Below are 24,561 nucleotides of genomic sequence, written 5' to 3'. Positions count from 1 at the left end.
CAAGGAATAATTATACAGATAATTTACATAAATTAAGTCAAATCCATAGATTTATGGCAAAAAAGTGTGAATATTAAATTATAATTACACAGCCGAAGAATAAAGGAAAACGCTAAAAGGTTGCGCGAGTGGAGAGTCTGCCCGCCAAGCAACCCCTAGTATTCAGCTTTTTGTGCACTGATCCAACTCGACTCGGCCTTTTTCTCTGAGTTGACTCGACCGAGAAAAGGCGATAGAGCTGGGGTTTAATTCGGCGATAACAATGGACGAAGATTCCGTCCATGGCGATTCTCACCTCAAGACATGTGTCGTCCTCGGCGGACGAGGGTTCATTGGTCGATCGCTTGTCTCCAGATTGCTTCGTCTCGGAAACTGGACAGTCCGAGTCGCAGATTCCGGTCACACTCTCCATCTTGATGAATCCGATTCGCTCCTCGAGGATGCTCTCTCCTCCGGCCGCGCTTCTTATCACTGCGTCGATGTTCGTGATAAACCTCAGATCGTTAAAGGTTTTCCTCTTATTTCCTGTTGCACTTTGTTAGATATGACATTGATGGATCGGTTTTTGGTATCTAGAAAATGCTATGGGGGAGTGTTTGGCTATTTGAGATTTTCGGGTTCTGATTTGAGTTTTGGTGTGACTGTTTTGTTCCTTGCAGTTACCGAGGGTTCCTATGTTGTATTTTACATGGGAGCTACTGATTTACGTTCCCATGATTACTTTGACTGCTACAAGGTTATAGTTCAAGGTAAAGTTCTTAGTCACTTCAAGATGGTTTACCATTATATTAGTTAAACTTGGGTGGTTAATCGATTTCTCGTATAGGTACAAGAAATGTGATTTCTGCCTGTCGTGAATCTGGAGTCAGAAAACTTATCTACAACAGTACAGCTGATGTTGTTTTTGATGGTTCCCAACCTATACGTGATGGTGATGAATCCTTGAGACGTCCTTTGAAGGTAATCCTTGAGCATGTTTGTTTAGTTGGTTTTTGTCGTTGGTCTTTTTCAGAGATGATATCTGTTTTGCTCTGATTCTCTTGCAGTTCCAATCTATGTTGACAGACTTCAAAGCTCAAGCAGAAGCGTTGATCAAATTGGCTAACAACCGAGATGGTCTCTTAACTTGTGCACTTCGCTCTAGCATTGTATTTGGACCTGGTGACACAGAGTTTGTACCTTTTTTGGTGAATCTAGCCAAGTCCGGATATGCAAAGGTCTTACTATTAGTTCATCCCATTGTTGCGTTTTTGCGTCTACGTTTATTATCTTATTATACCTGGTAGTATTCCTTGAGCTTGATGCATTCTTAGTTTTCCTTTTTTGGAGGAATGACTGTCTTAGTTTTTAAAATTTCAGTTTATACTCGGGAGTGGTGAAAATATCTCTGATTTCACTTACTCGGAGAACGTTTCTCATGCACATATTTGCGCCGTTAAAGCATTAGATTCACAGATGGAGTTTGTGGCTGGAAAGGTAACCTCTTTGAGTCAAAGTGTATTTGCCAAATCACTCCTGAAAGCGCATGAACTTTATATGTGATGAATTTTTACTGTGCCGACTTTATGTAGGAATTTTTTATCACAAACCTCAAGCCGGTCAGATTTTGGGACTTTGTAAGCCATATAGTTGAAGGTCTGGGATACCCAAGGTAAATAAGCATCCGAACAGTTTTTGATACAATGAAACTTGCTGTGAACTCCTTTTATCTTTCTGTTTCCTGATTATCAATGTAGCATGGGAAAAAGGCTCCTCAGAACTTCTGAACCTACCTTGAATGTTCCCTTCTTAAAGCAAAAGATCTTAATTTTCTGTTGATAGATGTCCTGGAGACATGTCTAGAAGAACCGTTTCGAGAACAGCCATATTCAATTAGTTTTTTTAGATATAAACTATCTATACATGGTGATTCGCTGATATTTAGTATTTTATACATGGTCGTATATGTTTCCTTCTCCTATGTCTTAAATATTGATCATTTTGAAAAGTTTTAGATCCTTAGAGCTAACTTTCTGGTTTACCTGTTTTGATATTTTTTTTTCCTCTTTAATTGCAGACCATCCATTAAACTTCCTGTTCGGCTGGTTTTGTATGTTTTCTCACTTCTTAAGTGGACACATGAAAAGGAGGGCCTTGGGAGTAATTATGACACAGCACATCAGTATGCTCTGTTAGCTTCATCAACGAGAACTTTTAACTGCAATGCAGCTAAGAAGCATCTTGGTTACACACCTGTTGTGACACTTGAAGTGAGTTTGTTGGATAGTATTTTGGCTTTTTGCATATTCAGCTGCTTAGTACCTTCCTTGGATTTATTAGCTCTTGTTGGATTTGTAGGATGGTATTGCATCAACGCTTCAATGGTTCTCTCGGGATCTTGAGAAGTCTGATGACACAATCATTCAATCTACTGCAGATCAGCTTCTTGGTTGTGGGAAAGGTTAGAACCATCTCGCTATTAACAATTATAATGCCTTTTTGAAGTGTTCTTGGCTAAGTATTCAGTTGTATTGCTTGAAGTCCGCATCTCATCTAGCTATGGATATGATGATGCATGTTCACAAGGCTTAACCTGGAAAGAATCTATCTCTATTTTCAACTTAGATTTGTTTGCTTCTAGATGTCTAGAACATGCTGAAGTATCTGCTTGGTTAATTTACATCTTCTTCCAGTCCATGTAATTTCATGCGAGTTCCAACTTTATTTCATGCACATATAAACAAACTCAAAGCGAATCTGGTCAATGCAAGCTTTTAATATTAATCTCTTTAAACTGACTTAGCTTTTCATCTCTATGTTCTCATGCAGTTGCAGACATCTTGCTGTGGAGAAATGAGAAGAAAACCTTCGTTTCTTTTCTTGTCCTAAACTTGTTTTATTACTGGTTCTTCTTTTCTGGAAACACATTTACTTCATCTGCAGCCCAACTTCTGTTTATATTTGCTGTTGCTCTCTATGGAGTCTCTTTTGTGCCGTCAAAGATGTAAGTATTGGTTCCAGAACTTTACCATTATAGAAGGCAGTGAAAATAAGTTGTGATACCAAAATTGTCCTATCAAAGGATGATGCACCCATGTATATATATTTCACCTTTGAAATCTATATGCAACTAAGTGACAGATTGATTTATTTTGACAGTTTCGGGTTTCAAGTCAACAAAATACCCCCATGGAGATTTGAGATCTCCGAATCCGCTGTGAGAGATCTTAGTAGTGATATCGTAGTTGTCTGGAATCAAGGAGTTCGCAGTTTTAAATCCTTAAGCAGTGGAGGAGACTGGATCAAGTTCTTCAAGGTACAATTCTACTCTTTATGCTCACCAAACATGAAAAATATCTCATTGCTCTCGTTTCCTAAAACAAAACATAAAAACAGATTGCAGGATCACTGTATCTCCTCAAACTGATTGTATCCCGTTCATTGGCAGCATTTCTTTTCACAGGTACTCGAACAAAGCTTTTGTTTTCACACTTCATAAACATGATTAACAACTTCATAAACATGATTAACAACTTCTTTATCCATAACATTTTCTCTACGCTTTGCTTGGACAGTTATGTCGTTCTCATTCACCGGTTTCTTCATCTACGAGCAATACGAGCTTGAGCTCTACCACCTAGCCCGGATATTCGTCGAATGCTTAACATTTATTAAAAGGATGGTGATACCTGTTTCTGATGCTTCATCTAAACCAATGTTCATGTGAAGCTTCCAAAGTCCTCCACTAAACGAACACCAACAATCCCAGAGACTAATTGCAGTTATTAGATGTCTTATGTACAAACATTATGCTATCAGGATGTAATCTTCACTGAGAGGGGATGGATATATGATTATTTACGAATTTGCCATAACTACTATCAAAATGCACCGTTTTGATCCGGTTTCCAAAAAAAAAAGAAAAAAAAGGAAAGTATCCTTATATATCCTTTAAAAGCCGCCGCTTCGATATTCCCTGGCCTCTCTTTCTCTCACAATCTAATCTTCTTCGTCTTCAAACTCAATCTAGGGTTCTCTTCTCCTCTCTGTAGGTAGGATTTTGAACACCCAAATCTCTCATCGAATTTTTCTTGCTCAACGTATCATCGCACAATTCGTCTCTCGTTTTCCGTCACGTGGATAATCGAAATCTCATAATCCCAAAGGTAAAACAATCAATTCTGGGATTGGAATTTTGGATCCATAGGATCGTCAATTGAAACAATCCCGATGGCGTTATCTATGAAGCCATTCAGAGCCGATGATTCCGGTTTCCAGTCAAACAATCTTTGGGTCGGTAGCCTAACGCCGGAGACGACAGAGTCAGATCTGACCGAGTTGTTTGGAAGATACGGCGATATTGATAGAATCACGGTGTATTCTTCACGAGGCTTTGCGTTTATATACTACAGACATGTGGAGGAAGCAGTCGCAGCCAAAGAGGCTCTTCAAGGAGCAAATTTGAATGGAAGTCAAATTAAGATCGAATACGCACGACCGGTTTGTTCTTATCTATATCTTCGTTTGTTCTCTAACTTTGATTGTCTTTTGTCAACGATTATACTCTTTTTGCGAATTCATAGTCCAGGTTCACAAAACTTTGATGATGCTTGTTTAGTCCAAAAATTTCTTGTTGAATCTGTTTTTTTTTTCCTCATCGTACAAATCAAAGTCGAAACCTAGTTTTTTTCTATTATACGTCGTTAGCTTAAGGCGAAACCTGATCCGATCGAAACGTCTTTTCTCAAATTACTTTGGTTATATCGAACTCGCGCAAAGCCAAACCACAGAGAAGCTCTGCAAAATTTGATGTTAAAGCATATATAACTCTTAGCGAATGAGCTCTGCAAAAGAATACATCAAACACATGTTTACTCTCGTTTATGCGAAGAAGGTTTAATCCGATTGTCGTTTATCTGCAAACTTGTATCCGCGTTTAGCAGTCTGATTTCAGGTTCGCTTCAGATGTTAAATCTCACAAGCTTGAGTATGAATGTATTGCGTACTCCACTCGAAATTCGCAATGGTGAAAATTTGGAAGCGAGCAAACTCTATCATCGGCCAAACAGATAAGAAATTTTGGAGTTTAAAAGTTCAGTTTCCTGCAAAAATCAAACCGCGTGGAGAAATTTGTCTATGGCGGTACGTAGATATCAATAACTGCATCTGCGAAACAGAAAATTCTGGCAACCGTATCGTCCTAACTCCTAGTATCGCTGGCACATATCCATATCAGTGTGAGGGAGTTTTGGGCTTGTTTTGGCTCGATGCTTCAGGAAGACAAATTACGTGGTTGTTAAGGCGGCTAACTCTACCAATCAGAAACGCTTTATTCGAAGAACCATGTTTGTTCCTCAATTCCCATCCCTACGTACAATCTGGGCTTTCCCATTGTAGTTCCTTAGGAAGTTGACTTCTTCACAACCATTCTGGGATTGGTACAGTTGCAGTGGACAAGACAAATATTCATTTGCAGGCAGACTCAAATTTCAATGTCTTGCCGGCTTTGAGTACTTAAATGGAGTGTTCAGGGATTGGTTTATTTGGGACTCAGGCAATGGATAAAGACAGGAATGTTTTGCAGAAAGTATTAATGTCTTTCCGGCTTTGGGGACTACATACTTCTCCTACAGACAAAATCTGATGTTTAGGCAAGAGAAACTATTAACACTGATTTAATAGAGAAAGAGGAGATGGTTTCTCCTTGCGGCAATTTTATTTGTTTAGGAAAGCAATTGATATGAATTGGTGTCGTAGTGTAGTTGAAATTACTAGTTAGTTTGTGTGTTTAGTTTCCTTGATGTTTGATGCTTTATTCTTGGCAACCTATCTGGGTAGTATCGCCTTCTTATCGACCTTTTCTTGTTGCAGGCAAAACCTTGTAAGAGTCTATGGGTGGGTGGAATCGGCCCTAATGTCTCCAAGGATGACCTGGAGGAAGAGTTCAGCAAGTTTGGGAAAATCGAGGATTTTAGGTTTCTCAGAGAACGCAAGACAGCTTTCATTGATTATTATGAGATGGATGATGCTTTACAGGCTAAGAGCATGAATGGAAAGCCTATGGGTGGTAGCTTTTTGCGTGTTGATTTTCTCCGGTCACAAGCGCCAAAAAAAGTAAGCACTCTTGTGGCATTTGATTTTTACTTTTGAAAACGCTCCAGTAAACATTTTGTTTAGTTTCATAATTTGCGTCAAACTGATAGGGCTGAGCTCTGTCTTGTGCCCCTAGGAGCAGTATTTACTCGTCTCTATTTCATTGTAGAGTAGGCTCAACTTCTTAAGTCTGAAATCAAGTTACCTTTGTGTTATCTTCAGGAACAATGGGCTGGCTCTTACGATAACAGAAATGGCAATATGAATCATAAACCGCAGGTTAGTCTTGAATGTTGAAAGTATGTCTCTTGTTACTAGTGATATGTATAGGTTACTGGTTTTGACGTTTTGTTATATTCTTACAGTATCCTCACTCATATGAAGACTTTAAAGGAGATGTCCAGCCAAGTAAGGTTCTGTGGATTGGGTTCCCTCCTACTGCTACACAATGCAATGATGAGCAAATTCTGCACAATGCGATGATACTCTTTGGTGAGATCGAGAGGGTAAAAAGTTACCCATCAAGGAATTTTGCACTTGTGGAGTTTAGGAGCGCGGAGGAAGCTCGCCAATGCAAGGAAGGCCTACAGGGGAGGTTATTCAATAATCCTAGAATCAAAATTATGTACTCAAACGATGAGTTGCCTCCTGAGCAAGACGATACTAGTTTTTACTCTGGTATGAAACGGTCAAGGACAGATATGTTCAATAATGATCCTTCATTTGTATCTTCTCCTCATTCTACTGGAATTCCTGGGTCTATGAGGCCCCTCAGAGGTACAAATGAGCGTTCATATAATGGTGCAGAATACAATGACGTTGTTGGTAAGGAGCCAAACTGGAGGAGGCCATCTGCAAATGGAACTGGAATACTCCCATCTCCAACAGGACCTGGAATCCTCCCATCTCCTGCACAAGGTACGAGGCGCCCTATGAGGTCAAACCCCGATTCTTGGGAAGGATATGATCCTGCTCAGTTGGTCAGAGAAAGTAAACGAACCAGAAGAGATGGATCAGTGGACGGTTTTACTCCAATGGGTGTCGATGAGAGGTCATTTGGTCGAGGTTCAGTTGCTGCTAGACCTATCCGTGGCCCCCCTGATTCTGATCACATATGGAGAGGAATGATTGCCAAGGGTGGAACTCCCGTCTGTTGTGCTCGTTGTGTACCTATGGGAAAGGGGATTGAAACTAAACTGTGAGTACTAATTTCTAGCACTTTAACCCTTCTAGTGTTTTCTTTTTCAGAGCGATTTATATATTTTCCATTTCATTCTCGATGGAAGTAACATTATTATAGATAGTACATTTTTATTTTACTATTACTTGTTTAGTTTCTGAGATGTCTTGATTTTCATGGTGTTGATTCATTTTTGGCATTGCCCTCAATTACTGACTTTGTTTTTTTTTTAATAATTGATTTATAGGCCTGAGGTCGTCAATTGTTCAGCAAGAACTGATTTGAATATGCTCGCTAAACATTACGCCGTTGCCATTGGATGTGAGATCGTTTTTTTCGTACCAGACAGGGAAGAAGATTTTGCGTCTTACACTGAATTTCTCCGGTACCTTAGCTCAAAAGATCGGGCGGGTGTTGCCAAATTAGATGATGGTACAACTTTATTCTTGGTGCCTCCATCAGATTTCTTAACTGATGTACTCCAAGTGACCCGTCAAGAACGGCTATATGGTGTTGTTCTCAAGTTACCCCCGCCAGCCGTTCCTGTTACAGCATCATACAGACAAGAATCTCAGTCCAATCCTCTGCATTATATGGATCAAGCCCGGGATTCACCTGCCAATGCTAGTCACAGTTTATATCCTCCTAGGGAAAATTACATTAGGGGTGCACCAGAACATTTGACAGCTGCTTCAAAACCATCTGTTAGCGAGCCTCTCAGAATACCTAATAATGCAGCGCCTCAAGCTGGGGTTAGTTTAACTCCGGAGCTTTTAGCCACTCTGGCATCTATTCTCCCTGCAACTTCTCAACCTGCTGCCCCTGAGAGTCACCAACCTATGTCAGGACCTTCAACAGTTGTTTCCACAGCACATCAGTCCAATGGACTGTACAATGGAGAAGCACCGTCTCAAGCTTGGAAAAGAGGTCCACAAACAGTTCATGATGCGTCAAATCAGTCATTCCAACAATACGGAAATCAGTACACTCCAGCTGGGCAACTACCTCCTCCTCCTTCGCGTTACCCTCCAGCTTCAAACAACCCCAACTACACTAGTGGAATGGTCCATGGCAACATGCAATACCAGAGCCAATCTGTTAACATGCCTCAGCTGTCTCCGTTACCAAATATGCCTCATAATAATTATTCCATGTACACTCAGGGTTCGTCAAATCATCCTGTTTCTCAGCCCATGGTCCAGCAATACCAACCAGAAGCGTCCATGCCAAACCAAAACTATGGTCCAATTCCAAGTTATCAGCAAGCTAATTTTCATGGCGTAACAACAAATCAGGCACAGAACTTAAACCCTTCCCAATTTCAAGCTGCCATGCAACCACCAGCAGATAAGGCAAATTTAGAGCCACAAAACCAAGCACTACGATTGCAGCCTATGATCTCTGGGGATGGTCAGGGTACAACAGATGGGGAGGTCGATAAGAATCAGAGATACCAGTCAACACTACAATTTGCAGCAAACCTTCTTCTCCAGATACAGCAGAAACAGCAGCAACAGTCTTCAGGTACTCCGGCTGGACAGGGGCCTTGAAACTAGCTCCACTCTCCATCATAATCATAATCTTCAAGGTAATTATCTCTTCTACCCTCTGCCTGATGACTGAGTTGAATGACCATAAGCTTTACTTACATACTTTTCTGATCCTTTCTTGTTGACATATGATAAAGCATGTGCTCGCTGTCGTTGAAACTGGAGCATTTAGTCTGCATTTTTATATAGGGTACATGAAACTTTGTGAAAATAACATAGGACTGCTTTATTGAATATATATACATTTTTTCTGTGTTGCTTGCATTTTCGTTATTGATGTCTACTTTGGTACTTCTTTCTTTGATTCTACCGTGAATCTAGTCTAGTAGTATCACACACAGATTATTATTCTTATCACATGTAAATTGTGCTTTCTCTTGGATCCCCTTTGTTTTCTTGGAGCTATGATGGAGTGTGTGTGTACGAACGGTTGCTTATTTAGCATACCTTGGATTTGTAAATTTTGGTAAATGTGATAAGAATATACTCTCTGATTAGGATTTCTAACTACTTGTATAGAAATATAACAACCGTTGCAAAACTCTCCTTTAATACCAAAGATAAGAGGCAAAGAATCTTGACTGTGATCATTAAGAGCATACAAAGATGACCTGATCGCAGAGAGCCAATTTGATAGACTTGAAAATGCCGTCAGAGCAAAACTCAGACGAACAATCTGATGATACAGATACTCTTATTGTTAACCAAACCCCATAAATTGCTAAAGAAAACACAACAGATTCAATTGTGATTTGCCTTCTTGTGAGCTTAGAGAAAAGTGAATTGAAGGAAGAGAAGCCGTATCACTAACTCATAGCTGTTTTGAAATTGTGTAGGTGATGATTTGAGAGCTAAAAATTGCCTGACCAAGAGAGAGGCTTTGTGCTATAGTAACAAGTTTACGAACTAGCCCTACAGATGCAACCAAATGCTCATCTTCGTTAGGTTTTTTCCTGCGGCGTTTAGATAAAAAAAAAAAGGCTGTATAAAAAATGAATGTCATTTAGATTTTTTCTTCTTTTCTTTTCCTAATTTAGTTGTTCTTGTTGTTCTCATAAACTAAATCTTCAGCATGATGTCAAAATTGTTGATGATACTTCAATCGAGAAACCCAAGTTTTTTTTTATAAATCATACTTCGTTTCGAATCTACTTTCTCGTCTGCCCATTCTTACTGTCAAGATAATCTTTTTTTTTTTTTTTTGGAATAGACGTCAAGTGAAAGTGTACAAACACAGGTAACACTAATGATTACAAACATTTAGTAAAAAGAAAACCCAGACAATTAGGATTTTGTTGAGTCTCATTTATTTATCAGATATGGTAAAGTGAGAGAGGTATGTTGAATCTTAAGGACTACATGAGGGAATAGGCAGGGCCTCCACCACCTTCAGGCACTGTCCACTCTATGTTCTGCTTTGGATCTTTGATGTCACATGCCTTTTAGATTAAAAAAAAAAAGAAAACCAATTTAAGCTTCTCCAAAATCAATCGAATGACATGAATAGACATACTTTAACACAAAGTGCATCAAGTCGACAAGTGATGCGTACCTTGCAGTGCAAACAGTTTTGAGCGTTGATCTGCAGTTTTGGCTTACCCTCTTCGTCTTCGATATATCTTTTTTATGTTTTGAATCAATACAGAAACGAAGATGAGTATCTTGTTCAAGGAACTTGATATATTGATCAAATTTCATATGGTGAGAGAAAGAGAGGGTAGAGAAAGGAAGTTATTACTCGTAAACACGGGCTGGGCAGTAACGTGACTCTGGCGCAGCATACTCTGGAAAGTTTACCTTTTCTGGAATCTTAGGATCCCTCAAGCGCAAATGAGATGGTTGATCATGATCATGATTGGTATTACTCCTGTTATCATCATCATTCAGGATACAACTACTTGTAAATATCATAGGAGGAGTACTTTTACATTTAAAGATACTGTAGTTTATGCCGTGGTACAAACCTGTATAAAGAAGTTGGCACATCAAACGACAAAACACCATCCGGCTTTGGATACACAATCGGTGTCCATTTCCGAGCAAGCTGCATAAAGATGTAGCTAGACTTTAGTTGTGCAGTGGATGGTTTTGATCTGATTATATCTGAAAAAATTTATTCCCACTGCGTGTATACTTACATCTGTTGCTTCGTGGTCTGCTTTCCCATGCTTGAGCGTGAAAGGGACTTTTCCTTTCAGTACATAGCTGCGTAATCAAACATCAATAGTTCACTTATAGCAAAGAGAAACGATCATACAGAACACAGCAAAAATAATAGAATCAATTCCGGGTCTTACTGTTCCATAGCACTAATGGCCAAGCCAGGAAGTAGCCCATACTCGAATGCCTGCAAGAATATGAGATTAAGATCCTATCTTCCAGGAAAGATTAATCAGATAGAAAACCATATAAGCTGATGTATGTTCATGATATTACGAACAGGACGATAGTTTCGAGCTGCGTAGAGCTCCTTCCACACCCATGAATCCCTCAAGTTGTCCCAGTACGTGTTCATGTTTAAGCCTTCATGAAGTGCACCAAATGCAGCCTCTGCTGCTAACATTCCTGTAAGATATAGATGTAATTAAGATGAGAATTCATTGAAGGGACAATGGAAAAAGAAAACGTTTCCTATCAAAAACATTGTGACCTGATTTCATTGCAGTGTGTGTTCCCTTAATCTTGGGTACATTGAGAAAACCAGCTGAACATCCAATTATTGCTCCTCCAGGAAAAACTGGATAGGGAATGGACTGAAATTTTACTAGCATCAAGTTCAAATATGTCATAACATGTCAAACAAATCTTATTTCTGTCATAAAGGGTTAACTAGATCAAATCTTATTTCTCAATCAACCAAACAAAATCTATACATACAGATCTTTAAAAAATGGCTATACCAAACATGGAAATAGTTCTGCTTTCAAAGAATCAGCCCACCAGTTAGATCTAAGGGCGTGGTGAATTTCAACTCACCTGAAAACCACCTTCATTTAAAGTACGAGCTCCATACTGAAGCACGGTACCACCTTCCAAGATGCCTTTAATAGCAGGATGGTGTTTGAGTTTCTATTTGGAGGATAAAAATGATGGGTTTTAGAAATGTATTTGTAGTAACCGCTGAAAAGTCTATCGTTATGAGAAATTGACATACCTGAAATTCCTCATACGGATTCAAGAAAGGGTTGTGGTAGTTCAAGGCAACAACCAAGCCAAGTGCAACCTGTTTGGTTAAAAAGAAAACTCCAAGTGAGCGTGATTGACACCACTGGAAGGAGGTACTATAATATTTTCTCAACCGTAAAAAAGTATCTTCCAAGGGACAAAGTTAGTTACCTGTCTATCGTTCATGTGGTACAAGAAAGAACCTCCATATGTCTTGGGATCCAAGGGCCAACCCAATGTGTGAATAACTTCTCCAGGGTTATGTTTGCTTTCATCTATCTCCCAGACCTGTTGAGAGCTCGAAGTATCAGCAATTAAAAGGACCTATGAGTAGTAGTTATACCGAGAGAAAATTCTCAACCCTTATGATAATGTGTGATCACTTTTTCTGTAGAGATGTTATTCGATTTGAAAATCACAGAAAAAAAAGAAAGAAATCACTACTATCATACCAAAGTTTTTGTAAATTCAAACATGGATTCAAGTAATAACTATAACGAGGATAAAATTATTTACCTCCTTGATTCCCAAAGCATATGTTTGATGTTGTGCATTAACCTCTTCTCTTAATTTATACTTTTTGATTATTCTCTGCATAAATTAAAGTGAGAAATTCGTTACTACCAGCAGTAGATGCAGGGTCTTGTGCATGTTATAATCAAAATGCTTCTTCTGACCTCTGACAATGATCCTCTACATCCCTCTGCAAACAGTGTAACTCGCCCTGTGTATTGAAAAAGCACATATCTTAGTCCAAAGGAAGCGTGAAGAAAATGAAAAAGAGAGAGAAAGAGACAGAGACCTTTTATGTCAACACCTGGCTGGAAATTCTCTTTCTTGGAACCATCTTTGGATATTCCCATATCTTTGGTTGCAATCCCAACAACTTTATCACTTGCATCAAATAACACCTAAAAAGAACATTCACCATGCAAAACATCAAATGATTTTTAACTATAAACACAAGTAAAAGTACGAGATTACCTCACTAGCAGAAAAGCCAGGATATATCTCTGTTCCAAGCTCCTCAGCTTTTCCTCCTAGCCAACGCACCAGTTGGCTCAAACTGTATATACAAGCACCACCAAATACTAAACATCTCAAAAGAAACTAAACCATTCACATAAAGAGTAGTAAATTGATCTCTCTACACGTACCTAATAACGTAGTTTCCCTTGTTATCAAACGGAGAAGGAAGTGAAAATGCACGATCTTTCGTCAAAAACCAGAATTTATCAGAAGAAGCAGGGATCTCAATGGGTGCCTACAAACACAGATATAACAGGAAACAATATCACAGAGTGCTCATGTTCTTGTCTCAAACAACAAGAAGAGAGAGAGACAAACATGTTCTTGTCTCCAATGTGGAAGAAGCTCATCAAGTGCCAGGGGTTCAAAAACATTTCCAGATATAATGTGTCCTCCTACAAATTGAAGAAATTCACAACCAATTTCAAAAATCCAAAAGAGAGCTGATAATTGCAAGATCAATACTTTGAAAACTGACCAACTTCTGCTCCTTTCTCAACGACACAAACAGATAGATCAATGTTCTTCTCCTGAGACAGTTGTTTCAATCGTATAGCAGCAGATAAACCGGCCGGTCCAGCTCCGACAATCAGAACATCGTACTCAATCGATTCTCTGACCGCTTCACTGCTGATACATCTACTACTAGTAATCCCATTGACTCCTAAAATCCTCGAATTTGGGTTTAAAGGTGACAAATTTCGAAACAAATCGGCGGAATAAGGATACCCAAATCGATTAGAAGCGTTCAAGGGACTTGGAGGTGGTGACACAGAGGAGGAGGTAAAAGGTTTTGAAGAAGGTAATAGAGGGAGAATCAGACGCTGGTTCTTCAAGCTTCTCAATTGATTAGAGAATGGTGAAGAAGAAGAAGATAGCTTTACAAGGAATCTATGCATGATCACTGAGTAATTAGGAGGATGATCCAAGGAGGATTAAGGAACACAAGCGTTCATTCGTATAAACAGAGAAAGAACGAAAGAAAAAACAAAAAGCTTAGAAATGACTCGGCGATGACGTGGCAAGCTCATTCATTACTCTTCCCATTATCTAAAAATAGATTGTCCAAATGTTTCTTCTATGTATTAAATAGGATTGAAGATTTCTTTAACCAATTGACAAAGTACATGGCGGCTTGCACATAGGTCAGTCACATTATGGTCACATGTGTTGCGTATGACCAAATAACATGAGATTCCATATTTGGTGCAACACAGTCACCAACCACTATCAAACGCAATTTCATAATTGTTCAACCAAAATCTCACCCAACTCTCCCTCTCGTACATATATATATACATATATATGTAAGAGAGGCTATACACACTACATCACTCTTCTTACGTTGCTTTATATTCATGATGCCGGAACAAACGTACATGTACGCCTATGTAACGCTGCCGCACCATGACCAGAGAGAACGCTACACTCAGAAATGTTATCGGGACGGAAGACGGATTGTGTTGGCAAGCTACGACTTGATGGGATCAGAGAGATTCAGTTTCAAAGAGAAGCTTCGGAAGTCAATGAAAGGAATGAACGAGTCGGCCGAACGATGGGTTTCGGAAGTGCGTCAAGGTACGACCAAGAGACGATTTGCGATTAGAGTCTTAAGGACAAAACTTGGCTTCTATTCTTGCTTCATTCGTAGTGTTGGATGTTTTACTTCTTGTGTGGGGCACAAAGATAATTTCATGAAGTAATTAATCTAAACCTAAAGTATTCACTGATGTTGCTTTTCTTACACATACATGTAAATATTTTATTTCATATATACACGCACACACACGTGACACGTGCGTGTTTTCTTTGGAGAGTTTTGTGTGAATATTTCAGTATCCCACATTGAGATTCAAGTTGGAGACTTTGTTGAATGAAAAGGTTTGGATAGGCTTACAGTGTATATATGTAATCAGGAATCAAAACCAATATTTTTGTATTAACCCTTGATTTCATGATCACTATGAATTGATACTCACAAAATTCACATAACCATCGTATATATATTTTGTAATTAATTAGTTTGAATTTTGGCTGAGAAAACTTGATTATCTAAGAAAAAGTTGTCTTATTTAAATATAAAATAACATTTTCACATAAAAATACAAATATTTCCATTGATATATTTAATCACTACTGATTGATGGTCATAAAATTTACACAACCATTGGATTTTTTCGTAACTAGATCGAATATTTTGGCCAAAACATTCGATCGTTCAAAAACAAACGTATTTTTGTTTGCTCTAGGTGAGAATCTAAATTCGATAGATAACTATTATCGGTTATATAAAGGAAAAATTTAAGACAAAAAAATGTATGTGGGGACGGTTTATCTTTCTCTCAACTATATAGTTTTATTACATGCAACAATCCTGAATAACATGTTTGGATACGTATATTATGTTCAATGGTCCACCACTTATCTGAATATTTATACAGTTAATCAATTCTCCTAAGAGAAAAGAAAAAGAAGAGAAGAAACTTATTACGAGGTAATATATATTTAAAAGTGATTAAGTCAATGTTTAGGAAAACAACAAGTGTGAATAAAAACGTTGCAACAACCTCCACCAAAATCAGCTAAGCTCCGTCGGACATGAATTCGACCATCAACTTCGGTAGCGGTTGTTGCTACTATCATTAAAAATATGGCCATTGACACAATCACAATTTTCTTTTCAAACGTCATTTTTTTCTTCTAGTAATGTATTTTTTTTTTCTTTTTCTTTTTCCTTTGAATATTCTGGCTGTTGAATATGGTTTAACTATTAGTGTATTTATATGTTAAGCCAAGCTTCCAAGTATAGTAAATTACTTATTAAGACAACTTGTTAAAAGTTTCTTGTGGATGGTATTTGAATATCGCTTTTATTGTTAATTATATACGTTTAGAAATAGAAAAATTGATGGCTCAAAATTTTAACATTTTTGGAATTTTTGTTTGTAAATGGGCAACAAAACTTTTTTGGCCTTTAGGCAGGCCTATATATGAAATTTGAGGACTTGTTTTTGGTCTACACAGAGTGTGGGTGTATGAAATTTGGTTAACAAAAACAAAAAAAATACGTAGATACAAATATAAACTTAGTGAAAGTGTTTTTTATGTTATGAACCCAACTTTTATTAACATATATATGAATTTTGATAATAAATAATAATATTTGTGATAACCATTATGGGTATGAATGAATATAGATGTTAATTTTTTTCAGTTGGATCTCTCAAAAATTTCTGATTTTCTTATAAACAATTGCAAAACCTTACCAAATATGCAAATACATCGCTCGAAGTCAAAACTACGTCATTTTGACTTGTGACTTGTGAGATTGGTTCAACAAGCCATCGTTTCTGAATATATATAGATGACTATGATGGGCCCAAGTAATGAGTGATTGGGCTTAATAAAGACAGTTTAAAAGCCCGTTATTCTCACAGTTCAAAATGCTAGGGTTTTGCTTCTCCTCCCCACAGTCACTACTATATAATCTCGATTCTCTCTCTTTCTCCGCATCAATCATGTATCGTTTCGTTTGAAACTTGTTATAGATCTGTGCGTTTTCGAATGTTTTTGTTTTACGAGATAAAGGCTCCATTTTTATCGAGTCAACAGCAGGCGCCACTTTTAATGGTGACCTGACTGCCGCTTGGAGCCTAGATCAAATGCCAGAGGAAGACCCATGAAACTTATTTCTCTATAGTTTCATGATTCAATACTCTTGGCGACATAATATTATTTGGATTCTTTGGTTTTGATTTGTTTTTCTTGTGGTGATAAGGATGCGATAATGATGGTTTTAGAGTAGTTGTTGGGTTCTTGAGATGGCATTAAGTCAGACACGGGTGCTTGTTGGGTTTATAAGAAACAGCAGAGCAACCTTTTGCATGGTGCCTACATTATTTATTAGCTTCTTATCACGATTGGAGGCAGTCTTGATCTGATGTCTTCTCATGTCTTCCTCTAAATTAAAAGCAGCTACAGTTTTGTCTTTTAAGACATACAAATGATTTATCTGAACTTGAGTTTGAAAGAGCACTTCTTTTAGCCCTGGAATGATTTTTAGTCCCTGAAATAATGTTGGTTTTCTTGTTCTTGTATATGCCTGGAAATATTGGAAAACAATGGACTCACTCATTTGATACAACTGTAACAAAACTGTTACAATTGATGTTTTATAGCATATTTAGATATATATGGGAGCTGGATTCTTTGGTTTTGTTTTGTTTTTTCTTGTAGTGAATTTGATGCGATAATGATGGTTTTAGAGTAGTTGGGTTTTTGAGATGGTATTAATTCAGACACGGGTGTATGTTGGTTTTATAAGAAACAGCAGATCTACCTTTTTCATGGTATATATGAACTTGAGTTTTCTTTTGTGTGATACTAGGATGTTGGTTTTCCTGGAAATTCTAGAAAAGAATGTCCAACTGTAACAAACTTGTTACCGGTGATATCTTTAAAGAAGCTGATATATGGGAGCTGGATTCTATCATTGAAAAGCTTTTGCATTGCTTGGTTGTGCTGTGTTGTTAGTTTGGGAGATGTGTATCTGTGATTTTTATCGAATCCTTTCGAGAGAAGTGTCTTCAGCGGCACAGATATCTAACACAAGATGATCGAGGGGAGAATTTGCAATAATTATTCTGTTTTGCTTGCAATCGAGGAGACAACATTTATTCTGTTTTGCTTGCAATTTCATTATTGATGTCTACTTTGGTACTACTTTCTTTGATCCTTCTGTAGATCTAGTCTAGTAGTATTACATGCAACATCTAATCTGTTATTATTCTTATCACATGTTCATTTATCTTTAATACAAAAGATAAGAGTCAAAGAGTCTTGACTGCGATCATTTTGCGTTGGTGGTTATTTGAGAGCTAAAACTTGCCTGACCAAGAGAGACGCTTTGTTCTTTGGTAACAAGTGTTCGAACCAACCAGTCCTACAGATGCAACCAAAAGCGCATCTTCGTTTTTTTGTTTTCCTCCGTCGTTTAGATAAAGAAGGCTGTATAACATGAATGTGATTTTAAAAGGATGAAGTAGACGGGAATGTTCAATATGTTTTGATGTAAATACTAAAATAAATATGTTTAAAAAGGCTGTATAAAATGAATGTGATTTGAATAATTTCGTAAGAACATCAAAGCCCTTCGTAGACGGAAGCCTGTGCCTAATTATGTGGCAATTTGATAAAGAATGTTGGTCTATGAAAATTGGCTAACAAAAAAATATACGTAGATATACAAATATAAAGTTCGTAAAATGTGTAGTTTTTTTGTTATGAAATTTTTAAAAACAATATGAATTCTGAGAATAATGAATGATGTTTAATCTGTGATAATTGAATTTTGAGAGATTTTTTTGTTTTAATTGAATAACACAAAACTTTTACAAACTTTTAAAAATTATGATTGAATAACAACATATTTTACATGACACTTTTAAGTCACAAAAACTCTTTTAAAATCATAAACCAATAACATCCTCTAAGTTTAGAATTTTTAAAGGATTTTTAAAAGCATCCTTTTTTTAGTACAAAAAAATAAACATACCATTTATAATAGTTTTAAAAGAAAAAATGGGTACGAGTGCATGAATCATGCTTTTCTCCTCCACCCATTTGGACTAGGCATGAACCCAATCCTATGAATATGATTTTGGTGTGTGTTAATTTAATAGATATATTACAAAATTTAATTATAATTACATGAATAATGATAATGAATGTGGGGCATCATTGCATGAATAAGCCCTAACATCGGTGATATCGACCATCAACGCTGTAGAAAGTGGTACAAGGCTGGAGTCCGTTTTGTGATCTGTTCACTAATTATCCGTCCAGAAGACCTTGTAACTGTAATAGTCAACATGGCGTTTTTTGCAGCTGAGAATGCACTCATATGACTCAAAGATTCTATCTGTCAAATCCTGACATGTAAATGTCCTGCATCAGGCGTTGCCCCTCCTCATAAAGAATTTGCAGAGGATATATGCGAAAAGAATATGTCCTGCAATCTCTTTCTTGTGATCACAAATACCTGCAGCAAGAACAAAAAATTGAGGCCGGAAATTAAGAGATACACCATATTTTCTGATCAGCTAGGAAGATGGGATATCCCTGTTTCGGATAATTTGACTTTTATTCCACTTGCATGCAACGAGTACGAGAATGACATTGTCTCTAGTCAATCTGAGGCGACTCTCTATCCTCCTAATAGACAATTCATGAGAGGTACAAATACAATCAAATCAAAGTGAGTTTGAATAAACAAAACAAGAATCTGAAACCAAGTTTCAATTCTGTCTGTTGATACAACAACTATCTAGTATCTACACAGACAAACTAAATCTCTATTTCAACATCAAATGTGAGTTTTTATATTCGAACAAATTCAATACAAAACAAAATATAAGATAATAATAGTTCATTAGTTCTAAAAAAAGAAATATAAGATAAACTACAGAAACAAATCCAACTGTAATGTCATAGTTCATAAAAATAATAATATTTGATGAACTATTTTATCCATTTAGATAAATTACAAATTGCATCATCCCAAATTTTTTTATATCTTAACAATCAAATCTATACGGCCATAATTTAAGATATAAAGACAATTCACTCATGTTAATTGCAAAACAAATATCTTGTTTGTAACTAAAAAAAAAAGACAATTTCTGTTTTGCTATATTTGATTAACATACACTACACTTTTTTTTTCTTTGGTTCAAAAGGCACTCTTAAAAGTCTCTAACACCAAATATTATTAAAAAAAAATCTGTAACACCAAATATTATTGTTATTTTTTTTACAATATGATTACTTAGTCGGAAGAATGATGATCTTGACTATAGGACCTCCTATGATGATGGGAAGGCAAGTGTTTATGACGTTTGCGAGATCGGTCTTCTTCAGAACGTTTTGATCTTTTGCTGCCAGAAACTTCACCCTTGTTGTCACCATATCGATCTTCCATACCTCGTGCTCTCTCTTTTCTATCAGAACGGGACTCTTCCCTGGAACACTCCTCTCTGTCTTTGCTGCGTCTTCTATGAGAACTGTGTGTGTGTGCGCTCGACCTGTGACTGTGATATGACCTAAGGCTGCTTCGCTCTTTAAACTCTTCTTCCCGTTCTACAGAACTCTTTTCCCGATAATATTCTTCCTCTCTATCCGACACACTTCCTTTTCTCCTTGGAGGTGATGGGATCTGCATCCAACAAGTAAGTTGTGGTACCAAGATTTTAGTTTACAAACTATCAGCTTTCCACTAGACACATTGAACAACCCATTTAATATATTATTTCTAGCAGAAGAACATTAACAAATGACCCAATAAGATAGCACCAGAGACAGAACAGGGGTAAAGTTCAAATGACTATAGAGTGGTGGTGAAGTTCAAGACATGGTAGACCTGTGTGCGCGACATATATCTTCCCTCAGGCGGAAGCTGAATACCGAGCTTTTTCAAATCTTCATGAGGGATTGGTCGTCTGATATTAACAAATAGAAAGAATGCCCATTTCATGACCACTATGTTTAGCTGGTGTTATCTCTGGACATGCTAAAGGAAGAGTAAAGCAAAACCATACAAGGGAGCACGGAATGGTCTATCTCGTCCTCCAAAGCGAAGTTGTCCGGATTCTTTCCTACCACCAAGGCCACCTCCTGTTAAGAGAGAAATAGATTTCATCTGTAAGGGATGAAAATATAACGCCTATGACATTTCATTACAGACAAAAATAAAGGTAAAGAATGGCAAACCTAGTCTTCTTGGTATCCATCCAGGCATCAATTGCTGTCTATTATAATCAACAATAATCTCTCGCCCATCTATTAGTGAATGATGAGCATCCTGCTAAAGAAACACCAAAAAAATTCTCACTCTGATAAACAAACTCCACTAGTTTCCAGTAATTACACGGAGATGTTAATGAAACAATCACATTGCGGTGCCTTAGTAAGTGGTTCAGACAGCTTTCAACAACAAAAACAAGAGGTAAAAAGAAAATGCAATTTAGTATCACAGCACCTCATAAGCACGAAGCATCTCCTTTTCAGTCTCATACTCCACAAAACCATATCCTCGTGAAGCTCCCGTCACTAAAAAAAGGTAACAAGAAGAGGAGACTCAATACTACACAATGTGGAACTTAGAGGAAATATGTAATCACAGTTCTGCTTAGACAAATATCTTGGTAGAAAGTAACAAACCATCAGAAATAGAAAGATGATAAATTTCCTAAAGATAAAGCAAAGTGTTGATGTCATAAGTAGAGCAATTGCAAAATCTTACCAATGTGTCTTACCAAGCGCAAGTTCTTAATCCTGCCATACTTACTCATCACCTACGAAGAAGAAACTTTTATAATCATATTCAAAACATAGTCTACACGAAAATCAAAAACTAAGTGAAATTTCAATCATTAACCTCTCGAAGTGTATCCTCCGTAGTGTGATGAGAGAGACGACCCACGAAGAGAGTACAGTAAGGATCTCCAACAGCCTTCGAATCACCAGAAGGATCATCTTTCAAAACAACCCAAATCAATGTATTTGAATTCAGAAACCAAACGATAAAAGTGAAAAGAGGAGCAGAGAGAACGAGAGAGTATACATACATAAGCCAGCGTTATAACAGAGAAGAGCTCGACGGACGCCGTTATCATGTGGAGCAACATCAGTTCCGTCGATACTTCCGGCTTGAATCGGATGATACGACGTCGCGTAGAACACTTTGTTCACGACGTTGTTTCCTCCGCCGCTCATTTCTTCTCCCCCGACTCTCTCTCTCTCACGGCGGCTCCGGCTGTTTAAGGAAATAAAGAATAACGTCGTCGTTTGAATTGATTACTATTAAAAAGCCCAACATATAAATTGGGCTTATTACAGCCCAGTTAAAGATATATGATATTCTCGTAGGTCCCACACGAAGGCGGAAACTCCAACGGTGGCTGCTTTGGGTTAGGTGAATCACTCACTGAAGAGTGAAAAGCTCTAGCACAAACCAAACACCAAATCTCATTTCTTCTTCTTCTTCTTTTTCCACATTTTCTGATTAGCAGATCAAATGATGCTTGTTCGATCTGTATTTCGATCTCAGTTGCGACCCTCTGTCTCGGGTGGTCTGCAATCTGCTTCTTGCTATTCTTCATTATCTGCTGCTTCAGCTGAAGCTGAGAGGACTATCAGAGAAGGTCCCAGAAACGATTGGAGTAGAGATGAAATCAAGTCTGTTTATGATTCTCCTCTTCTTGACCTCCTCTTCCATGGAGTAATTTACCCTTCTTCTTCTCTCTCTCTCTCTCTCTCTCTCTCTCTCACTTACTCTTCTCTTTGTTGTTCTAGCTACTCTAAATCACAAATTTGAAGTAGAAAGCTTTGGGTTTCTGTTAAATTATTGGTGGAAAGTATCGATTTTTAGTTTAACCCAGAACATGTTTGTTCTCTTTGAAACATTTGTCTTAATTTCCCGGATTTTAGTGTCTTTGTAATGTCTATTGAGCTAGGTATTATTCATTTGGTTGCTCATCTGATCTCGTTATCAGTTGTCTTTTACTTGAATAACGATGGTGTGTGGACTCTTTGGGTTTCAGGCTCAGGTTCATAGACATGTTCATAACTTCAGGGAGGTACAACAATGTACCCTCCTCTCCATAAAGACTGGTGGCTGTAGTGAAGACTGTTCATATTGTCCTCAGTCTTCGAGATATAGCACTGGAGTTAAGGCACAAAGACTCATGTCTAAGGACGCTGTCATTGATGCTGCTAAGAAGGTTTGCACTTTTCTTGTGAATGTTTATTTTTGCTGAATGTAGAATCCTTAGCAGAATGTATCAAGAAGAAGGGGACATGCATTACTATGTACCAAAACGTTGTTTTTATCAATCCGAGCTCTATCTCTATCCAAAAGACTCTAATTGTTTAATGAAGCATTTTGACGATGTAATGAGCTCTTCTGATTTGAATTAACAAATTTGATGTGTTGTTAGGCAAAAGAAGCTGGGAGCACACGTTTTTGCATGGGTGCTGCTTGGCGAGATACAATTGGACGGAAAACCAACTTCAGCCAGATTCTTGAATACATCAAAGAAATAAGGTACCTTACTATTATGCTTTTTAAGTTGAACTTTGAATTTCCTTGTTTATACTACATTATATGATCCCTTTTTCAGCTGCTTCTGAATCTAAGCTAACTTAAAAGATAACCCACCGAACCGATCATTAATGGTTCTAGAATGAACATTTTTGCATGTCAAACTAAAGTGAAAATTTCAAAGTGTACTTGATGTATCCGTGAGCAGAATGAATATGATGTTGATGATGGTGTCTGGCTGAATGTGTTTACTAACTTTCTGGGCTCTCACTTTAAAACAGAGGCATGGGGATGGAAGTTTGCTGCACCTTAGGCATGATTGAGAAACAACAAGCACTAGAGCTAAAGAAGGCTGGCCTCACTGCTTATAACCACAATCTTGATACTTCAAGAGAGTACTACCCAAACGTCATCACTACTAGAAGTTATGACGATCGCCTTGAAACTCTTAGCCATGTTCGTGATGCTGGAATCAACGTTTGTTCAGGTAACTTTGATATGAAAATAGTATTCTTGTATGCCTCAATTCTATAGAACTAAAGGATTGAAACCTGTCTTCAGCTTGGTCATTAGACTCACAGTTTTGTAATATTCGTTGATTTTGATAAATCCATAGATACGACATGTTCTCAAGTGTTTTCTTTTACCGATAAACAGGAGGAATCATAGGGCTTGGTGAGGCAGAGGAAGACAGAATAGGTTTATTACACACGCTGGCAACACTTCCTTCTCACCCTGAGAGTGTTCCCATTAATGCTCTACTTGCAGTGAAAGGCACTCCTCTTGAAGACCAGAAGGTATATCTCCACAATCTAAAATCACAAATTGCAAGTCATAGCAGCTACTTAGTAGGAAATGGCTTTGAGAACCGTTTGTGTTTTTGCAGCCAGTTGAGATATGGGAGATGATCAGGATGATTGGAACCGCACGTATTGTAATGCCAAAAGCGATGGTGAGACTGTCTGCTGGTAGAGTCCGGTTCTCAATGTCCGAACAAGCTCTCTGTTTCCTTGCTGGTGCAAACTCTATCTTCACCGGAGAGAAGCTTTTAACCACACCAAACAATGATTTTGACGCTGACCAGCTCATGTTCAAGACATTAGGCCTCATTCCTAAACCGCCAAGTTTCTCTGAAGATGATTCTGAATCAGAAAACTGCGAGAAAGTTGCTTCCGCTTCTCACTAATATCATTATCCACTTTTTTTTTTTGTTTGGAGTCGGGACACTATAGAGCAGTCCCTTTTACTATGTAGCATGGTTTGACGATTTTGTGATATCATTTTTCGTTAATCGTTATTCGAAGATGTCTAGATTTCTCATCTGAAAGTAAACTTATTATTCTAGAGTGTCATGAAAATTGAAGAGAAAAGTTGCAATTAAATCTCTCAAGGCTGAGATGGGCTTTAAATTAGGCGTAAACTTATCAACTAGATTTTGGCCCATGTTAAGCCCATTAAAGCTTCAA

At 37.7% G+C, this 24,561-nt stretch overlaps 7 protein-coding genes, 1 long non-coding RNA gene and 3 other non-coding genes across 18 annotated transcripts; 7 read left to right on the top strand and 4 right to left on the bottom strand.

Annotated features, from left to right (window-relative positions):
• Positions 1-16: 16 nt before the first annotated feature.
• On the top strand, positions 17-3,931 carry AT2G43420 (3-beta hydroxysteroid dehydrogenase/isomerase family protein). Its single transcript, NM_129903.3, has 12 exons — positions 17-509; positions 660-749; positions 827-960; positions 1,047-1,217; positions 1,360-1,476; positions 1,572-1,651; positions 2,057-2,249; positions 2,338-2,440; positions 2,809-2,983; positions 3,139-3,295; positions 3,376-3,442; positions 3,555-3,931. The coding sequence occupies exons 1-12, from the start codon at positions 263-265 to the stop codon at positions 3,704-3,706; spliced, it is 1,686 nt and encodes a 561-aa protein (NP_565998.1). The 5' UTR covers positions 17-262; the 3' UTR covers positions 3,707-3,931.
• Positions 3,932-3,943: 12 nt separating this feature from the next.
• FPA (RNA binding protein) lies at positions 3,944-9,952 on the top strand (the record flags this gene model as incomplete). Of its 6 annotated transcripts, NM_129902.3 has the most annotated exons (7): positions 3,944-4,479; positions 5,851-6,093; positions 6,295-6,351; positions 6,438-6,750; positions 6,880-7,270; positions 7,500-8,840; positions 9,639-9,952. In NM_129902.3, the coding sequence occupies exons 1-6, from the start codon at positions 4,210-4,212 to the stop codon at positions 8,800-8,802; spliced, it is 2,577 nt and encodes an 858-aa protein (NP_181869.2). In that variant the 5' UTR covers positions 3,944-4,209. The 6 variants fall into 6 exon arrangements, with proteins under 6 accessions (NP_181869.2, NP_001078046.1, NP_001078048.1 ...); NM_001084577.2 differs by having other exon boundaries at positions 6,438-7,270; NM_001337028.1 differs by lacking the exon at positions 9,639-9,952 and having other exon boundaries at positions 3,954-4,479; positions 7,500-8,802.
• AT2G09470 lies at positions 8,819-9,230 on the bottom strand. The gene has a single exon (NR_140544.1). It is a non-coding gene; the product is annotated as an other RNA (long non-coding RNA).
• On the bottom strand, positions 9,907-14,090 carry ETFQO (electron-transfer flavoprotein:ubiquinone oxidoreductase; the record flags this gene model as incomplete). 2 transcript variants are annotated; one of them, NM_129901.4, is made up of 18 exons in its annotated part: positions 13,475-14,090; positions 13,315-13,391; positions 13,125-13,231; positions 12,952-13,033; positions 12,770-12,878; positions 12,645-12,691; positions 12,484-12,558; positions 12,139-12,255; positions 11,957-12,025; positions 11,779-11,871; positions 11,453-11,555; positions 11,243-11,367; positions 11,100-11,149; positions 10,941-11,007; positions 10,767-10,846; positions 10,541-10,669; positions 10,355-10,421; positions 9,907-10,241 (listed from the first exon to the last, which is right to left on the bottom strand). In NM_129901.4, the coding sequence occupies exons 1-18, from the start codon at positions 13,893-13,895 to the stop codon at positions 10,158-10,160; spliced, it is 1,902 nt and encodes a 633-aa protein (NP_181868.1). In that variant the 5' UTR covers positions 13,896-14,090. The 2 variants fall into 2 exon arrangements, with proteins under 2 accessions (NP_181868.1, NP_001324650.1); NM_001337026.1 differs by lacking the exons at positions 9,907-10,241; positions 10,355-10,421 and having other exon boundaries at positions 10,537-10,669; positions 13,475-14,053.
• Positions 14,091-14,319: 229 nt separating this feature from the next.
• AT2G43390 (uncharacterized protein) lies at positions 14,320-14,970 on the top strand. Its single transcript, NM_129900.3, has one exon. The coding sequence runs from the start codon at positions 14,355-14,357 to the stop codon at positions 14,697-14,699; it is 345 nt and encodes a 114-aa protein (NP_181867.2). The 5' UTR covers positions 14,320-14,354; the 3' UTR covers positions 14,700-14,970.
• A 140-nt stretch (positions 14,971-15,110) lies between these two features.
• On the bottom strand, positions 15,111-15,750 carry AT2G43386 (uncharacterized protein). Its single transcript, NM_001337025.1, has one exon. The coding sequence runs from the start codon at positions 15,685-15,687 to the stop codon at positions 15,517-15,519; it is 171 nt and encodes a 56-aa protein (NP_001318413.1). The 5' UTR covers positions 15,688-15,750; the 3' UTR covers positions 15,111-15,516.
• A 757-nt stretch (positions 15,751-16,507) lies between these two features.
• On the top strand, positions 16,508-18,083 carry AT2G43375. The gene has a single exon (NR_143772.1). It is a non-coding gene; the product is annotated as an other RNA (non-coding RNA).
• Positions 16,817-16,979, top strand: AT2G09465. The gene has a single exon (NR_140543.1). It is a non-coding gene; the product is annotated as an other RNA (small nucleolar RNA).
• On the top strand, positions 17,279-17,434 carry AT2G09460. The gene has a single exon (NR_140542.1). It is a non-coding gene; the product is annotated as an other RNA (small nucleolar RNA).
• Positions 18,084-19,668: 1,585 nt separating the features above from the next.
• Positions 19,669-21,931, bottom strand: AT2G43370 (RNA-binding (RRM/RBD/RNP motifs) family protein). Of its 2 annotated transcripts, NM_180064.3 has the most exons (8): positions 21,621-21,931; positions 21,431-21,528; positions 21,296-21,347; positions 21,032-21,102; positions 20,764-20,854; positions 20,592-20,667; positions 20,414-20,492; positions 19,669-20,209 (listed from the first exon to the last, which is right to left on the bottom strand). In NM_180064.3, exons 1-8 carry the CDS (start codon positions 21,766-21,768, stop codon positions 19,823-19,825), a joined length of 1,002 nt encoding a protein of 333 aa, NP_850395.1. In that variant the 5' UTR covers positions 21,769-21,931; the 3' UTR covers positions 19,669-19,822. The 2 variants fall into 2 exon arrangements, with proteins under 2 accessions (NP_850395.1, NP_001324057.1); NM_001337024.1 differs by lacking the exon at positions 20,414-20,492 and having other exon boundaries at positions 19,745-20,209; positions 21,621-21,829.
• Positions 21,932-21,946: 15 nt separating this feature from the next.
• Positions 21,947-24,523, top strand: BIO2 (Radical SAM superfamily protein). Its single transcript, NM_129897.4, has 6 exons — positions 21,947-22,273; positions 22,596-22,775; positions 22,992-23,098; positions 23,377-23,582; positions 23,753-23,892; positions 23,982-24,523. Exons 1-6 carry the CDS (start codon positions 22,070-22,072, stop codon positions 24,279-24,281), a joined length of 1,137 nt encoding a protein of 378 aa, NP_181864.1. The 5' UTR covers positions 21,947-22,069; the 3' UTR covers positions 24,282-24,523.
• Positions 24,524-24,561: the final 38 nt, after the last annotated feature.

This window comes from Arabidopsis thaliana, chromosome 2 (genome assembly GCF_000001735.4).
Source record: "Arabidopsis thaliana chromosome 2, partial sequence".
NCBI classification, from domain to species: domain Eukaryota; kingdom Viridiplantae; phylum Streptophyta; class Magnoliopsida; order Brassicales; family Brassicaceae; genus Arabidopsis; species Arabidopsis thaliana.
The sequence above is the reverse complement of the archived record's forward strand: the minus strand, read 5'-3'. Positions and strand labels throughout refer to the sequence as shown.

What these genes read in the sequence shown, in the direction of transcription:
- BIO2 (NM_129897.4), top strand. Translation starts at nt 22,070, where the DNA reads ATGATGCTTGTTCGATCTGTATTTCGATCTCAGTTGCGACCCTCTGTC. An exon ending in TGGAATCAACGTTTGTTCAG is followed by an intron (nt 23,583 to 23,752) that starts GTAACTTTGATA and finishes ACCGATAAACAG; the next exon opens with GAGGAATCATAGGGCTTGGT. An exon ending in CTCCTCTTGAAGACCAGAAG is followed by an intron (nt 23,893 to 23,981) that starts GTATATCTCCAC and finishes GTGTTTTTGCAG; the next exon opens with CCAGTTGAGATATGGGAGAT.
- AT2G43420 (NM_129903.3), top strand. Translation starts at nt 263, where the DNA reads ATGGACGAAGATTCCGTCCATGGCGATTCTCACCTCAAGACATGTGTC. An exon ending in CCTTGAGACGTCCTTTGAAG is followed by an intron (nt 961 to 1,046) that starts GTAATCCTTGAG and finishes ATTCTCTTGCAG; the next exon opens with TTCCAATCTATGTTGACAGA. An exon ending in TGGAGTTTGTGGCTGGAAAG is followed by an intron (nt 1,477 to 1,571) that starts GTAACCTCTTTG and finishes GACTTTATGTAG; the next exon opens with GAATTTTTTATCACAAACCT.
- AT2G43386 (NM_001337025.1), bottom strand. Translation starts at nt 15,687, where the DNA reads ATGACGTTTGAAAAGAAAATTGTGATTGTGTCAATGGCCATATTTTTA.
- AT2G43370 (NM_180064.3), bottom strand. Translation starts at nt 21,768, where the DNA reads ATGAGCGGCGGAGGAAACAACGTCGTGAACAAAGTGTTCTACGCGACG. An exon ending in AGATGCTTCGTGCTTATGAG is followed by an intron (nt 20,855 to 21,031) that starts GTGCTGTGATAC and finishes TTTCTTTAGCAG; the next exon opens with GATGCTCATCATTCACTAAT. An exon ending in AGACCATTCCGTGCTCCCTT is followed by an intron (nt 20,493 to 20,591) that starts GTATGGTTTTGC and finishes TGTTAATATCAG; the next exon opens with ACGACCAATCCCTCATGAAG.
- AT2G43390 (NM_129900.3), top strand. Translation starts at nt 14,355, where the DNA reads ATGATGCCGGAACAAACGTACATGTACGCCTATGTAACGCTGCCGCAC.